General features: G+C 38.6%; 1 protein-coding gene across 17 annotated transcripts in view; it reads right to left on the reverse strand.

Annotated features, from left to right (window-relative positions):
- Nucleotides 1-16,499, reverse strand: part of PNPLA4 (patatin like phospholipase domain containing 4) — a 135,136-nt gene that overhangs the window by 21,634 nt on the left and 97,003 nt on the right. For 2 of the 17 annotated variants that reach the window (XR_011499613.1, XR_011499614.1), the window contains exon 7: nt 15,799-15,845. The exons of 13 other annotated variants lie outside the window; for them this stretch is intronic. Coding sequence is in view for 2 of the 4 variants with exons in the window: in XM_070501986.1 (XP_070358087.1) it covers nt 15,807-15,845 (39 nt within the window). In the remaining 2 variants the exon portion in view is untranslated. Of the gene's footprint in view, nt 1-7,268; nt 7,408-7,937; nt 8,563-15,798; nt 15,846-16,499 lie in introns of those variants that run through there. 2 more of the 17 variants (XM_070501986.1, XM_070501987.1) reach the window with 2 other exon arrangements.

Raw genomic sequence — 16,499 nt, forward strand, 5'->3', positions numbered from 1 at the left:
CTTCCTGGCTTGCAGACTGCTGCCTTCTTGCTGTGTCCTTGTGTGGTGGAGAGAGGAAGCTCTGGCATCTGTTCCTCTTATAAGGACATTAATCCCATCATGAAGGCTCATCCTCATGACCTCATCTAAACCTTATCACGCCCCAATGGCCCCATCTTCAAATACCATCACACTGGGGGTTAGAGCTCCAAACTATGAATTTTGGGGGTGCACAATTCAGTCCATAGCACCTCCTATTCTAGACGAAATTTTTTTCTTTTAGTAAATTTTTTTTTTTTTTAAGATTGGCACCTGAGCTAACAACCATTGCCAATCTTCTTTTTTTTTTTTTCTGCTTTTTCTCCCCAAATTCCCCCAGTTCATAGTTGTATATTTTAGTTGTGAGTCCTAGTTGTGGCATGTGGGACACCGCCTCAGCGTGGCCTGATGAGTGGTGCCATGTCCGCGTGCAGGATCCAAACCAACAAAGCCCTGGGTCCCCGAAGCAGAGCGTGCGAACTTAACCACTCGGCCACGGGGCCAGCCCCTCTAGATGAAATTTTAAACTCACACTTTGAGGTCTCTTTTTTGCTTTTAACATGGATTGAGAGATAAAACACAAAAGGTGAAAACTGAAGAATGATAAGCCAAACTCCCAAAGAAGGAAATCATGTCCTTGGAACAGAGACCAAATAGGACCTCCAAGCAGCAGGGGATCAGGGCTGTTGCACGCTAAGTCAGGGAGACGCGAGGTTAACTCCTGCCAAATAATGGAAGGTGCCCCCATGACTCTGTGAAACTGAGTCGGTCCTTTTCTGAAACAAGAATATTCACGTCCAATGTTTCTTCTTTCAATTCTGTTGGAATTTCACCCTCTCCTTTAATATTTTTTTAATATTCATCTATGTACTGATTTATTTTACCTTTACCCAGGGTGGCTTTTGATAATTAAACAAAAGAAGTTGGAGGAAAAATTCAAATGACATCAATTATTCAAAACTATTTACCCCTTCAAAAATAATTGTCTACACAAGCAGAATTAAAGTGCGGTTTCCTACAATAATAAAATCTTCTTTTCTTGGGAAGGAAGTCTATTGGGTCTTTTTTCCAGTTCTCACTGCTGCTGATAGCAGGCGGGTGCTATCTAGCTTGCAGCTACCCCTGATAATGTAGGCAAGTAAAACTTGGGAAAGAACAGACAAGCCCTCCTTTTGATCCCGGATTCAAAAGGCCTCTGCAGATATAGATATTTCGTTTTGTAATCCGTTCTGCTGTGTCTGAGAGCAATTTCTTTATTTGACCTCCTCTCCCAGTGACAGGAAGGGTCCGGTTTCCCAGCTGCAGCACGTGAAGTGTCTGTCTGCGGAACGTGCGCGCTCCGGTGCCAGGCAACAGTTCAGGTCATTGCACGTTTTGTGCAATGCTCTTACTCAGATGCATTTTTTTATTCTCTTATTGTTTCTTGTACAGTTGCTCTTGAGCTGAGTATTACAGTCCTATGTTAAAAACTTAACTGAGGACTCTACTGTTGAGATAAAATACTTAGAAATATACTATTCTATAAATATACCATAGTATTTAATTTTTCATAGAAAATACAACATCACACATTCAGTTAATAAATAAAACAACTGCACCATAGAAGGAAAGACCAGAGGAAGATTGGAAAAGGATTAAGTAGGTTCATTTCTCCATTTATGAGGCTCAAAACCAGCAAATGTTCTTTCACCATTCTGCTATCACATCCTATTTATGAACATACCAATACATTAGTTGGATAAGTGCGGTCACAAGAGAATGACAAGGATGAAATGCTTTTAAAAAAAAAAAACCAAGGGCATTTCTTAGGGAAATCCATGCCTACCATGCATGTTGAGAGCCTCTTCTAGCTGTTAGTACAGCTGAATAACACACAAATCTGTAACTCATGATACTCAAAAGGGAAAATGAGAAAAATAATATTATCATGCACAAACCTTGCCCTTCAGAGGGAAAATGCACCTATGCTGTTTTTATCACTTTGACAGAGTGACAAAAATTACCACCATTCCACACAATATTACTCAGGTGAAATGACTTAGAGGGGGACAATGCTGGAATGGTTTGTGAAGATGTGTGATGTTGCAAGGGAGAAAGATTCATGTGTAACCAAAGGCACAGATACAGGAGTTAGCACCAAAACCATCAGCTCAACAGGACGGCCATTCACTGACCATCCCCTAATAGTGCCTGTCAGTCCAGACTCATTTGAATTTGGAACTGAAAAAATGCTAGTCAATCTTGGCTTAACCAATGGTACCTTTGAAGAATGACAGGTACAATTCCTAATCCAGTTATCTGCCTTGTCCTTCAAATAAACGTTATTGCCCCCAAGTCCCTGCCTTTGAAGCACTTTACACAGTCAAAGGAATTCACCATAAAAGAACAAAAACATTAACCATTATATTGCTTATTCATCTAACATAAAGAAAGACACTGCCTAAAATGTCTCCATCTTGATTTGAAATCCATGGCAATGCCCATTTCTAGGAGAAACAAAGCATGTCCATTCCCTTAGCTTATGGTCCTGAGATGAGGTGAGAAGTTGATTCCTACTCCGTTTAGCCCAGTAGCATGTGCCACCATGTGGCAAAGCACACCTCCAGGACAGCACATCATGCACCTAACAGAGCAGAGAAAACCAGAGCTGGACCCCATGCTCCGGCTCTCTCACTCCTTTCCTTTCCTTTCCTGCCTACTGAGGCCAGCTATGTGTTGAAATATAAGAGTGTAAGTTTTCACATCAGACAGACTTGGTTTTATTCTTGGTCCTACCTCTTATCACTGTGGCAATCGACTCAATCTCTCAGGCCCGGTGTTCTCCTTTGTAAAATGGATGTGTTAATGTCCACCTCACAGGGTAACTGCGAAGATTCACCAGTGGACATGCATGAAAAGCCAAGCAGAATGTCTGCATTGAAAAGGTCTGCTATACTCAGAAGTGCTTTTTGTCAGGGGTCTCCCACTCGGGCATGGCCACTTTGTCGAGCCTTCCCCGACAAGCACCAGGTAAGTGGCATCCCCCAGATGGTCTAGAATCAGAACAGTGTTGGTAGAGCCGAAAAGCAGTGGCACTTGGCTTTGTTATTTGACTGCACAGAGGAGCTTGGAAACATAATTGTTTCAAACCAACAGGAGATATACTTTGTTTTGACATGATTCCAAAGCCCTCTCACCCCAATAAGCAGCAAATCTTTAGATGCATGAACTGCCCACGGGGATACAATGACCTGTCTCTCACCCCTTCATCCTCACAGCTTTCCTTCAAAGGAAAATCCTCCAGCAAGGGAGTGGTACCTCTGGAGGGAAAAAAACAAACATGAGGCCTGCATCTGTATAGATCCGAGAAATGATGCTGGATCTCTGCTTAGCTCACCTCTGTCTCTGTGGCCAAGTGTCTTCACAGTGTATTACGTTTGCATTAGCTGCCTATTTTGGTTCAAAATCATATAAAAACCACAAAAGAAATAAGATGTGGGTCTGAGCCTTTCAAATACGCTAGGGCAGGGGGACTGGAAAAGAAAGTGCCAATTTACACTGTCTGCTTTCTAGCCTGTTGTCAGGAGGTGATTTTGTTCTCGCTCATCTAGTGACCAGGTGAAATCATGATGGCTCATTAGCATCTGCAGCCCCATATGCCACTTTAAGTGTGACAAACATAAGCATGCTAATTTTCTTAAAGAAAGCAAGATTAAACTATATTTCCTGCTGAAGGTGGGAAACAGGTGGTCTCACGAAACCTTATGGTTTCCAAATTTAAACCACCTTGTGAGGACTGTGAAGGGCTGTGGAATGTGGACCTATTTAGGCAACACATCATTCACTCCCTTATTCTGTCCTCCATGATTAAAGCAAAAGTCAAGCTTTTCTGGGATTTTTGAGCCAAGGTTAAAGAGAGGGAGAGTGGAGGAGAAACTATACTTTTTGGAAGGAATACCAGCCAGGCTTCAGATGGCTCTTCTCTAAATCCAGCTATTTCTTTTCTCCCGAAGCAAATTTTATTCTTTGTCTGTTCCCATCTCCTACCTCAAGATCCAGAACACTTATGGTTCTTCTATGACCTTGATTTATAAAACTGCACGCATTCCTTAACCACATTCCCCCAACTGAAATTTCCAAATTGATGCAATCGGAATGATTTTATTTAACAAAACTCATAGTCTTTTCTGACTGCTGGGCCGTGTGTTAAATGCTTAAAATGCATGAATTCTTTCCATCTGTATGACAACCACGTGTTGTAGGCACTCATGTTGCCCCCATCTGCAAATGAAGAAATCGAGGTACAGGTTGGTTAAGTGACTTGTCAGGAATACTGCTTGGATGGTTATAGTCAGGTCTGTCTTCCCAAACCCGGACTCTGAACACTTACTCCCTTCCTATCCCCTGCATAAAAGTGTTAGGACAATTAAGCAAAACAATGGGTGCAAAGTATCCAGCAATCACAAAATGGAAGTTATCTATTTTCCTGAAAAAGTATTATTTCTGTGACCTAGTCTCTGTCCCCCATGATTCATCCCTTTCGCTACAGGACTTGTGTGTTCTTTAAATTCCATTTAGGCAATCACATTACCATCTCTCACAGTCATATGCAAAATCTTCCATATTCTTCACCCACGAGCCTCCATCTACCACCATCCTTCCTCAGGCAAGCCTTATTCCTAATCACTCCATCCCTCGAGGCTCGTAGGCTGCTTGGAAGAAGGAGCTCGATACCTGAAGGGTTACACTGGGTGTACTGACCCAACGTCAATTATGGATTGAACACTCGCCTTCTACAGGGAAGATTCGGACACTGAGAGGTGTTGAGCCTTTGGCAGGTTTTGCTTAGGTATGATCCCGTCTCCAACCCAACCCTCTGCTTTCTCTTCCTCACAGCATGGGTTAATCGGGTGTGAGATACAAACCTATTTCAAGGCAGAGACAAATATAGTCCTTCAAAATGTTTTTCTAATTTTGTGTGAGTTATCTATAGAAGCGTAAGTGGTTCATAGCAAGGAAATGCATTTCAGAGAAGTACATGTAAGATACAGAAATCTCTAGGTTTACCTGTACCTTAACTTTGAAAAGAGAAACATTTAAAAGGTAAGTAATTTTTTCCTAAAGAGAAATTTTTATCATTTTGGATAATGTTCTAGATCTTCCTGGTACACAATCAGCTTTTTGAGGAATTGGGATTATTTTGAAATGATAATTTGGGGGTTCATTTTATTCTTTCAGTATTGCAAATATAAAGGCATTCATGGAGTATAAGAAGACACAGGATAAGATGAACACAGATATGACTTTAAAAAGAAGAAAAAACCAGAAACCCCAAGCTCAATGACTAAATTTAAATTTGCATTGAAGTTATTAAGGAATGGAGCTGACACGAAAAAATAATCAATTTTCTGGCATGTAAAAACATGGGACATTTTCCCAGAATGTAGAAAAATAGATTTAAATGGAAAGAGATTAAAATTATAAATGACAAAGAAAAGAATCAACTTATAATTAGTGTTTTTGAAGATGATTTGAAAGCAAGTGGGGCAGAAATAATAGCCAAGGTTTGTGACAAAAGAAAACTTTACTAAAGTGAGAAAACAACATGATTCCAGTTTGAATGGGTTCACTGGGGTTTCAGGCAAAGTTAATAAAAATAGAACCAAACTGAGACATGCTGTGCCATCATAATTTAAATAAAAGTGAAATAACATCTATAACTACCCTGGAAAACAAAGCAGGTAACACAGAAAAGAAGGTAGACTGGGCTGGTCTCAAGCTTCTCTGGAACACCAAATGGTGAAAGAGCAAGTGAAAGCCACGCATGCTGAGGGGCTAGTTAGTACTGGTGACCTAAGAATTCCACCCAACAAGATTTTCCCCAAGTGTGAAGGCAACAGAAGGATACTCTCAGGCACACAATGGTATATGCACAGTATATATCATACAAATAGCTTTTCTGAAAAAAAAAATTGCTTCAAAATATATTCCAATTTACCAAGATAGAGATTAGAATAATGAATAGAAAATTGTTCCTAATGATGAGCCACTGATTAAATTATTGGTTCAGCTTTCTAGACAATTGTTGAAAATGTGATTGTAATTGAAAGAATGGACTCAATGTAATTTTTGAAGAGGATTAAGTGGGAAAAATAATTATTGTAGTAACTACTGTTGATTATATTCCTTTTAGATGCTACTCACTGTATCTTGGGATTCATAGAAGTCATCATAGGAGTTGTATATTATAGCCCAAATACATAGAGAAAAAAAACAGAGTTAGATGACATTATGTACCCAAGATGATATGGGAATTTTGTAAGAAGTACATTCAGGATTACAACAAATGTGATGCTAATTAACTATAATACATTAGTCCCCCAATTTAGCAAAAATCTAGACTGGCAGTTTCCAAATGCACCTGCACATTGGAATTACCTGGGGAATGCCAAAAGTTAGTGATACCTATGTGTCACCCTCAGAGAGTCTGCTTTTATTTTCCGGGGTGTCACCTGGTCTTAGGAGTTTTTAAAAATCATCGGAAGATTCTAATGTGCGTACAAATTTGGGAACCACTAATCTAGACAATAACATCTGATTTCCTTTACAAAGACCTGGAAATTATGTGAGAGGAACAGAAAGAAGTTTAACTCTGTCATTATTCCTATGGAATAATACAGTTATTGGTGTGTTTTTCATTTTGATAATTAAAGATTGACTGAAGAGCACTTAATTCACTTCAAGGAACTCAGTGGTAAGAAATATTGGAAGACTCTAAAGGGAGACATTCCTATGGAATGGGGTTGAGCTAGGCCAATGGTGCTCAAGTAGGGGGAGACTGTGCCCCTAGCAGATCCTTGGCAATGTCTGCAGGCATTTTTGGCTGTCATGATTGAGAAGTGAGGAGGGGGTTGGAGGGTGGCTACTGGCATCTAGTAGGTAGAAGCCAGAGATGCTGATAAAAATTTGGAGGGAAGGCATGAGAGTTCTTGCTGGAGAGAATGTGATATAAACCCTAAAGATACATGTAATGGTTAATTTTACATGTCAGTTTGACTGGGCCATGGAGCACCCAGTTAGCTAGTTAAACATTATTTCTGGGTGTGTCTGTGAGTGTGTTTCCAAATGAGATTAGCATGTGAATTGGTAAACTAGGTAAAGCAGATGGCCCTCCCCAAAGTGGGTGGGCATCATCCAATCCATTGACGGCATGAACAGAACAAAAAGGGGGAGGAAGAGAGAATTCTCTGTCTTAGCCTGATTGCATTAGCTGACCATCAGTCTTTTCCTGCCCTTGGACTAGCACATATACCATCAGCTCTCCAGTTCCACACCAGCTTTCATGGTTCTCCAGCTTCCAGATGGCAGACTGTGGGACTTCTCAGCTTCCATAATCACGTGAGCCAATTCCTTATAATAAACCACACATATATATATGTGGACTGGTTGTTGTGTTAAGGAAACAACATGGTGAGAACTTCATAACTGGCTTTAAAAGGACCCTTCTGTAAATATATGGTAACCATGTTTCATTCACAGGTAAATGAAGCCAAAAACTCTACTCAAAAGGTTATGGAAAAAGAGACAACTAATGCTCACACAATTTAACAGTCAGTAACTGGATAAGAAATACTTTATCTGGAAAACCTTTGTTGGAGCTGTGTTCTCTACTAAGCATTGTAAACACTCAATATTTGGTGGCAATTGTGCACAATTATCCTATCATAAAATTGTAAGATAATTTATTCTGATGAAAGAAATCCGTAGGCATTATCCTTAGCATTGACAGACCAACTGTTCAGAGAAACTCTTTCCCAAAACAATCAGTCATTTTCTATACACCAGTGATGGATCTAAAAGAAAATAGTATCAGAAATCTTTCAGAGAATGTATCAAAAGAAAAAAGATGTCAGTTGAAAGTACAAACTGATTTTCAGAATAAATTGTTAGCCAGTTGCCACTTTTAATCAGCAAAGGTTTAAGTCCACTCATTCAATTAGCATAATGTCCTCCAGGTCCATCCATGTTTCCTTCCTATTAAGGCTAGGATTCCTTCCTTTTTAAGGGTAAATAATATTCCATTGTATGTCTATACTTTTTCTTTACTTTTCTTTACTTGTATGTCTATACTTTTTCTTTATCCATTCATCTGTGATGGACACTTGATTTGTTTCCTTATCTTGGTTGTTGTAAATAATGCTGCAATGAACATGGAGTGCAGATATCTCATCAAGGTTCTGATTTCAATTCTTTTAGATATTAACCAGGAGTGGGATTGCTGGATCATATGGCAGTTCTATGTTTAACTGTTTGAGAAACCTCTATACTGTTGTCCATAGTTCTCCACCATTTACATTCCCACCAACAGCATGGAAGGGTTCCAATTTCTCCACATCCTCACTAACACTTGTCTATTGTTTTGTTTTGTTTTTGATAATTGCCATCTTAACAAGAGTGAGGTGATAGCTCACTGCAGTTTGGATTCACATTTCCACGATAATTATTGATGTTGAGCATCTTTTCATGTACTTCTTAGCCATTTGTATGTCTTCTTTGGAGAAATGTCTGTTCAAGTGAAATAAGTCAGTTACAGAAGGACAAATACTGCAAGATTCCACTTAAATGAGGTAAAAAAGAAAGTCAAACTCATAGAAGCAAGAATACAATAGTGGTTGCCAGGGATGGAGGGAGGGAGAAATGGGGAGTTGTTGTTCAGTGGGTATAAAGTTTCAGTTATGCTAGATGAATAAGTTCTAGAGATCTGCTGTAAAACATAGTACCCATAATTAACCATATGGAATTGTGCACTTCAAAGTTGTTAAGAAGGTAAATCTCATGTTAAGTTTTTTTTAACCACAAAAACCAACAAAGGGACAAAAGGAAACTCTGGGAGGTGTTGGATATGTCTATTACCTTGATTGTGTGAATGATATCACGGGTGTTTGCATAAGTCTAAACTCATCAAATTATACACATTAAAAAAGTGCAGTTCTTTGTATATCAGCTATACCTCAGTAAAGCTGAAAAAAAAATTAAAAAAATAAAGTCCAGGTACTTTGAGGAGTGACATCAGCATGATGGTGGAGGAAGTTCTTCCAGTAATCTCTCCCCTCCAACATACAACGAAAAGGACATTCATACTCCAAGAAAGAGAGGACATCCTAACACAACACAAAAATGTTGGAGACACCCATACAACCATATGACAGAGGGTGCAGAGGCTGGAGCCCCCCTTGGAGGTGGTGGAAAGGGGTAAGAGAAAACTTCACTCCCTCCCCTAAAGACTGTGATCTGGGACCACAGGTGGCCTCTGAGAGGGAAGGAACAGAGGATGGAACGTTCATTGATGGGAACATCAAGGATCCCCTAGGGCCTTTGCAGCCTAAAGGGAAGCCCTCTTCTGGGGTGAAAGCTTTCATGGGGAGTGACCTTATCAAGCCAAAATCGCAGGAGAGCACATAGTGAGAGCAGAGCTAGAAAACCCTGAGAGTATGCAGGAGAAAGCACCCCTTCCCCCACCAGCCCAGTGTGGCTCCAGCGCCAGGGATCTCAGCTGAAGGCAGAGGGCTCAGAATACGTGGCCCTTGACCCCCACCCAGTGGTGATAGACAATAACCGTGACAAAATAACACCAGGATGTGAAAAAACAGAGCCACTCCCTATAGCAATATCACGCATTATATTAGATCTCCAGACCAGAGAGAAAATGACAAGTACCCAGAAATCAGTCCTGAGGACACAGAAATATGTGATATAAATGACAAAGAATTCAAACTAGCTATCGTCAAAAAACTCAACGAGTTAAAAGAGAATGTAGTGAAACAATGTAATGAGTTCAGGAGCTACTTTACAAAAGAGATTGAAAATATAAAGAAGAATCAATCAGAAATATTAGACATGAAAGACATAATGGAAGAAATAAAACAAAGTATGGATTCCCTGAATGCTCGAGCGGACATCATAGAGGAGCGTATCAGCATAATCGAAGACAGACATGTTGAAATGCTCCAGATAGAGGAGGAGAGAGAACTAAGACTAAAAAGAAATGAAGAAAGTCTCCAAGAAATAGCCAACTCAATTAGGAAATGCAACATAAGAATTTATAGGTATCCAAGAAGAAGAGAAGGAGAGTGGAGCAGAAAGCTTGTTCAAAGAAATAATAGCAGATAACTTCCCAAATCTAGGGAAGGAGATAGAAATCCATGTGGAAAAGGCTATCAGATCTCCTAAATATGTCAATGTAAAAAGACCAACTGCAAGGCATATAGTAGTGAAACTGGCAAAAGTGAATGACAAAGAAAGAATACTAAGGGCAGCAAGACAGAAGAAAATAACCTACAAAGGAACCCCTGTCAGGCTTTCAGTGGATTTCTCTGTAGAAACCTTACAGGCTAGGAGAGATTGGAATGACATATTCAAATCTTTGAAGGACAAAAACTTTCAGCCAAGAATACTCTATCCAGTGAAAATATCCTACAGATATGATGGAGAAATAAAATCTTTCTCAAACAAAAATAAGCTAAGGGAGTTTGCAGCCAAGAGATTCCCCCCCCCCCCCACACACACACAAGAAATTCTCAAGAAGGATTCTCAAGAAGGCCCTCATACCTGAAAAAAAAAATGGAGAAAGAGGTTACAAAGCATGGAGTAGGGAGATAAATAGGTAGACAGAATCAGAGCAGGATAGCAAATACTCAAGTATAGCATTAAAGACAAAGGGAAGGAAAACACCAAAAACAAAGATAATCTTGGCATTTTTAACCAGAAGCCTGTAACACAAGATGGAATAAGATGTGAGAAAAACAACTTAGGGGGGGAAGAGGAAAGGGACTGAATCGGTTTAGCCTAAGGAAAGAAGAGGTCATCAGAAAAGGGACTATCTTATCCAGGAGATTTTGAATACAAACCTCATAGTAAACAGTAAACAAAAAAGCAGAACGGAAACACAAATAAACAAGGAGAAAACAAAGAAACACAACATAAAAAACTACATAACTTGACTGGTAGACCAAAATACACAGGACAAGCAACAAAGGAAATGCAGGAGAACCAGAAAATGAGTGATAGAATGGCAGCATTAAGCCCTCATATATCGATAATCACCCTAAACATAAATGGATTGAATTCTCCAATAAAAACACATGGAATGGCGAGATGGATTAAAGAACAAGATCCAACAATATGCTGCCTCCAGGAAACATATCTCAGCTCCAATGACAAACACAGGCTCAGAGTGAAAGGATGGAAGATGATACTCCAAGCTAATGGCAAACAAAAGAAAGCACGTGTTGCAATACTTATATCAGACAAAGTAGACTTCAAGATAAGACAGTAATAATAACACGATAATAGTAGGGGACCTCAACACTCCACTCACATCAATGGATAGATCATCCAGACAGAAAATTGACATGGAAACAGTGGAATTAAATGAAAAGCTAAACCAGTTAGACTTAATAGACATATATAGAACACTCCATCCAAAAACAGCAGACTACACATTCTTCTCAAGTGTGCCTGGAGCATTCTCAAGGATAGACCATATGTTGGGAAACAAGGCAAGCCTCAATAAATTTAAGAAGCTTGAAATAATAACAAGTATCTTTTCCAATCACAATGCTATAAAGCTAGAAATTAATTACAAGATAAAAACTGAGAAAGGGACAAAGATGTGGAGACTAAAAAACATGCTATTGAACAAGCAATGGATCATTGAAGAAATTAAAGGAGAAATAAAAAAAGTCTGGAGACAGGTGAAATTGATAACGTACCATATCAACTCATATGGGATACAGCAAAAGCTGTATTAAGAGGGAAATTCATTGCAACACAGGCTCACCTTAACAAACAAGAAAAATCCCAAATAAGCAATCTCAAACTACACCTAATTGAATTAGGAAAAGAAGAACAAACAAAGCCCAAAGTCAGCAGAAGGAGAGAAATAAAAATCACAGCAGAAATGAATGTTATTGAAACAAAAAAGGCAGTAGAAAGGATCAATGAGACAAAGAGCTGGCTCCTTGAGAAGGTAAATTAAAGTGACAAACCCCTAGACAGACTTACAAAAAAAAAAAAAAAGAGAGAGAAAGCTCAGATAAATAAAATTAGAAATGAAAGAGGAGAAATAACAATGGATACCACAGAAATACAATGGATTATAAGAGAATACTATGAAAAACTACATGCCAATAAATGGACAATCTAGAGGAAATGGATAAATTCTTAGATTCTTACAACCTCCCAAAGCTGAATCAAGAAGAAGTAGAGAATCTGAATAGACCAATCACAAGGAAAGAGATTGAAACAGTAGTCAAAAGCATCCCAAAGAATAAAAGCCCAGGACCAGATGGCTTCCCTGAGGAATTCTACCAAACTTTCAGAGAGGATTTAATACCTATCCTTCTCACCCTATTCCAAAAAATTAAGGAAGATGGAACACTTCCTAACACATTCTATGAGGCCAATATCACCCTGAAACCAAAGCCTAACAAGGACAGCACAAAAAAGGAAAACTACAGGCCAATATTGCTGATGAACATAGATGCAAAAATCCTCAAGAAAATATTGGCAACCTGAATACAGCAATACATCAAAAAGATCATACACCATGATCAAGTGGGATTTATGCCAGGGACACAGGGATGGTCTGCAAATCAATGTGATGCACCACATCAACAAAATGAGGAATAAAAACCACATGATCATCTCAATAGATGCAGAGCAAGCATTTGACAAGATCCAACAGCCATTTATGATAAAAACTCTTAACAAAATGGGGATAGAAGGAAATTACCTCAACATAAAAAAGGCCATATATGACAAACACACAGCCAACATCATACTCAATGGGGGAAAACTGAACGCCATCCCTCTGAGAACAGGAACAAGACTAGGATGCCCATCATCACCACTCCTATTCAACACAATACTGGAGGTCTTGGCCAGAACCATTAGGCAAGAGAAAGAAATAAAATGAATCCAAATAGGGAGTGAAGAAGTGAAACTCTCATTGTTTGCAGATGACATGATCTTATATATAGAAAACACTAAAGAATCCATTGGAAAACTATTAGAAATAATTAACAGCTACAGTAAAGTTGTGGGGTACAAAATCAACTTACAAAAATTAGTTGCATTTCTGTACTCTAATAACGAACTTACAGAAAGAGAACTCAAGAATACAATTCCATTTACAACTGCAACAAAGGGAATAAAGTACCTAGGAATAAATTTAACTAAGGAGGTGAAGAACTTATACAATAAAAACTATAAGACATCACTGAAAGAAACAGATAATGACATAGAGGGAAAGAGATTCTATGTGCATGGATTGGAAGAATAAACATAGTTAAAATGTCCATACTACCCAAAGCAGTCTGCAGATTCAATGCAATCCCAATCAGAATCCCAATAACATTCTTCATGGAAATAAAACAATGAATCCTAAAATTCATATGGGGCAACAAATGACCCTGAATTGCTAAAGTGATACTGAGAAAAAAGAACAAAGCTGGAGGCATCAAAATCCCTGACTTCAAAATGTACTACAAAGCCATAGTGATCAAAACAGCATGGTACTGGTACAAAAACAGACACACAGATCAATGGAACAGTACTGAAAGACTAGAAATAAAACCACATATCTATGGACAGCTAATCTTCAACAAAGGTGCCAAGAACATACAATGGAAAAAAGACAGTCCCTTCAATAAATGGTGTTGGGAAAACTGGACAGCCACATGCAAAAGAATGAAAGTACACCACTATCTTATGCCATACACAAAAATAAATTCAAAATGGATCAAAGACTTGAAGATAAGTCCTGAAACCATAAAATTCCTGGAAGATAATATTGACAGTACACTCTTTGGCATCAAACTTGAAAGGATCTTTTCGCATACTGTGTCTTCTCAGACAAGGGAAAGAAAAGAAAACATAAACAAGTCAGAGTTCATCAGACTAAAGAGCTTCTGCAAGGCAAAAGAAAGGATCACAACAAAAAGACAATTCACCAATTGAGAGAAAATATTCGCAAATCATATATCCGATAAGGGGTTAACCTTCATAATATATAAAGAGCTCACACAACTGAACAACAAAAAAACAAACAGCCAGGGGGCTGGCCCCGTGGCTGAGTGGTTAAGTTCGCGTGCTCCGCTGCAGGCGGCCCAGTGTTTCGTTGGTTCGAATCCTGGGCGCGGACATGGCACTGCTCATCAAACCACGCTGAGGCAGCATCCCACATGCCACAACTAGAAGGACCCACAATGAAAGAATATACAACTATGTACTGGGGGGCTTTGGGGAGAAAAAGGGAAAAAAATAAAATCTTTAAAAAAAAACAAAAAACAAAAAACAAACAGCCTGATCAAAAAATGGGCAGAGAGTATGAACAGACATTTTTCCAAAGAATATATACAGAGGGCCAATAAACACATGAAAAGACGTTCAACATCACTAATCAGGGAAATGCAAATCAAAACTACACTAAGACACCACCTTACACCTGTTAAATTGGCTATAATCACTAAGAGTAAAAGTAACAAATGTTGGAGAGAGTGTGGAGAAAAGCGAACCCTCATACACTGCTGGTGGGAATGGAAACTGGTGCAGCCACTATAGAAAACAGTATGGAGAGTCCTCAAAAAACTAAAAATATAAGTACCATATGACCCAGCTATCCCTCTACTGGGGATCTACTCAAACAACTTGAAATCAAGAATCCAAAGTAACACATGTAGACCTATGTTCACTGCAGCACTATTCACAATAGCCAAGACATGGAAACTACCCAAGTGCCCAACAACTGAAGATTGGATAAAGAAGATGTATATATATACATCTCAGCCATATTAATACTACTCAGCCATAAAAAAGATAAAATCACCCCATTTGCAAGAACATGGATAGACCTGGAGGGAATTATGCTAAGTGAAATAAGCCAGACTGAGAAAGACAAACACCAGATGATTTCACTCATATGTGGAATATAAACAAACACACGGACAAAGAAAACAGTTCAGTGGTTACCAGGGGAAAGGGTTTGCAGGGTGGGCACAGAAGGTGAAGGGGAGCAATTATGTGGTGACAGACAAGAAATAATGTACAACTGAAATTTCACAATGATGTAAGCTATTATGAACTCAAATAAAAAAAATAAAAAATAAAGTCCACTCACTGAAAACATTTTCAGTATCAAAAGTAGAATTAGGAGAAAAATCATGCTAAATTCAAGGCAAAGAAGACACCACACAGTTTATTTGAAAATCAATAGTGTGACTTATTTTTTCATTTCTGGGAGCTATAATATGATACATCAAGGGAAAATTGAGCAAAGCACTTTAATAAAAAAAGCTTGCCTGTTTATAAAGTCACAACTAGATAATGGGAAATTTTTACATTTAAAAATTGTTAATCTGTATTAAAGGAGTCCTGCCAAAAAAGAACTGGGAATCTTTCATGAATTTATAGGCACCGTTTGCCAACCTGATCCAATTTTTCTCTTGTTGAAACTGCTTCATTAATTTAATGTGCAAGAAATAAATATTTGATGTGCAATTAGTTGGAGATTATTATGGCCATAATGGAGCCTTTCCAAATAAACAGCTGCTCCAGCACTTTAAATGCATGAAAAGCAAAGCACAAAATGGAAAATATAATGACACACCAGCTCTACAGAGGAAAAAAGTTAAAATATTCAATTAGTGAGTAAGATGGCTGCTCATTTAGAAGTTTGGTGATGGTTTATCAAAGCATAACAGTAAAAAAGACTGCTGCACTTTTAGCCAAATATGCACCTACCTGAATCGTCATGGAAACATTTGTCTGCAGATGTCATACATTCTCACCTGAGAAGAAAATATTATGGAAATAGATATTGACTAATTCTGCCAATTCTTTCAGGTTATTCTGAAATAATATATAGAGATATATTATATATTAAATATACAGATGTATATCAATGTATATTTGTTGACTTTTGATTATTCCATATTAGCATTTGTATGCATGGCGTGTCTATTTTCATATCCACATATGAACTGTAATGATTCTGCTTCAGGAAGGAATGGTGTCTATCTGAAGAGCTCAATGTTGACTGGGCTGTTTTAATTTTGAATAAGCCTTTTAGGTTTCTTAGCACATTTTCAGACCCTGTGAAGGAACTCATATCACTCAAGCACTTAAATTCCCTTTGAGTTTTGCAAAATTGTACCTTCCTTTTGAGACAGATCATAAGAACTGAAGTTAGTTGTTTCTCTCCCCTACTGCACCAGGAACCACCTGAGGGTAGAGATTGTGACAAATATCCCAGTATCTCCAAATCCTGGTATAGTTCCAGACACAGAGCAGTTCAGTCATGTTCACTGAACGGATGCCTGAAGCAATTTTCAATACAGAAAGAGAAAGAGATAAACAACAACAGGCGAGCATTATCAGCTCCACAGAAAATTGTTCACTAAAAGTAAATAGATGAGGTCTTTTATTAAGAGGGGAGCAAGAGA

The sequence above is a fragment of the Equus asinus genome, chromosome X (genome assembly GCF_041296235.1).
Source record: "Equus asinus isolate D_3611 breed Donkey chromosome X, EquAss-T2T_v2, whole genome shotgun sequence".
Lineage (NCBI taxonomy): Eukaryota > Metazoa > Chordata > Mammalia > Perissodactyla > Equidae > Equus > Equus asinus.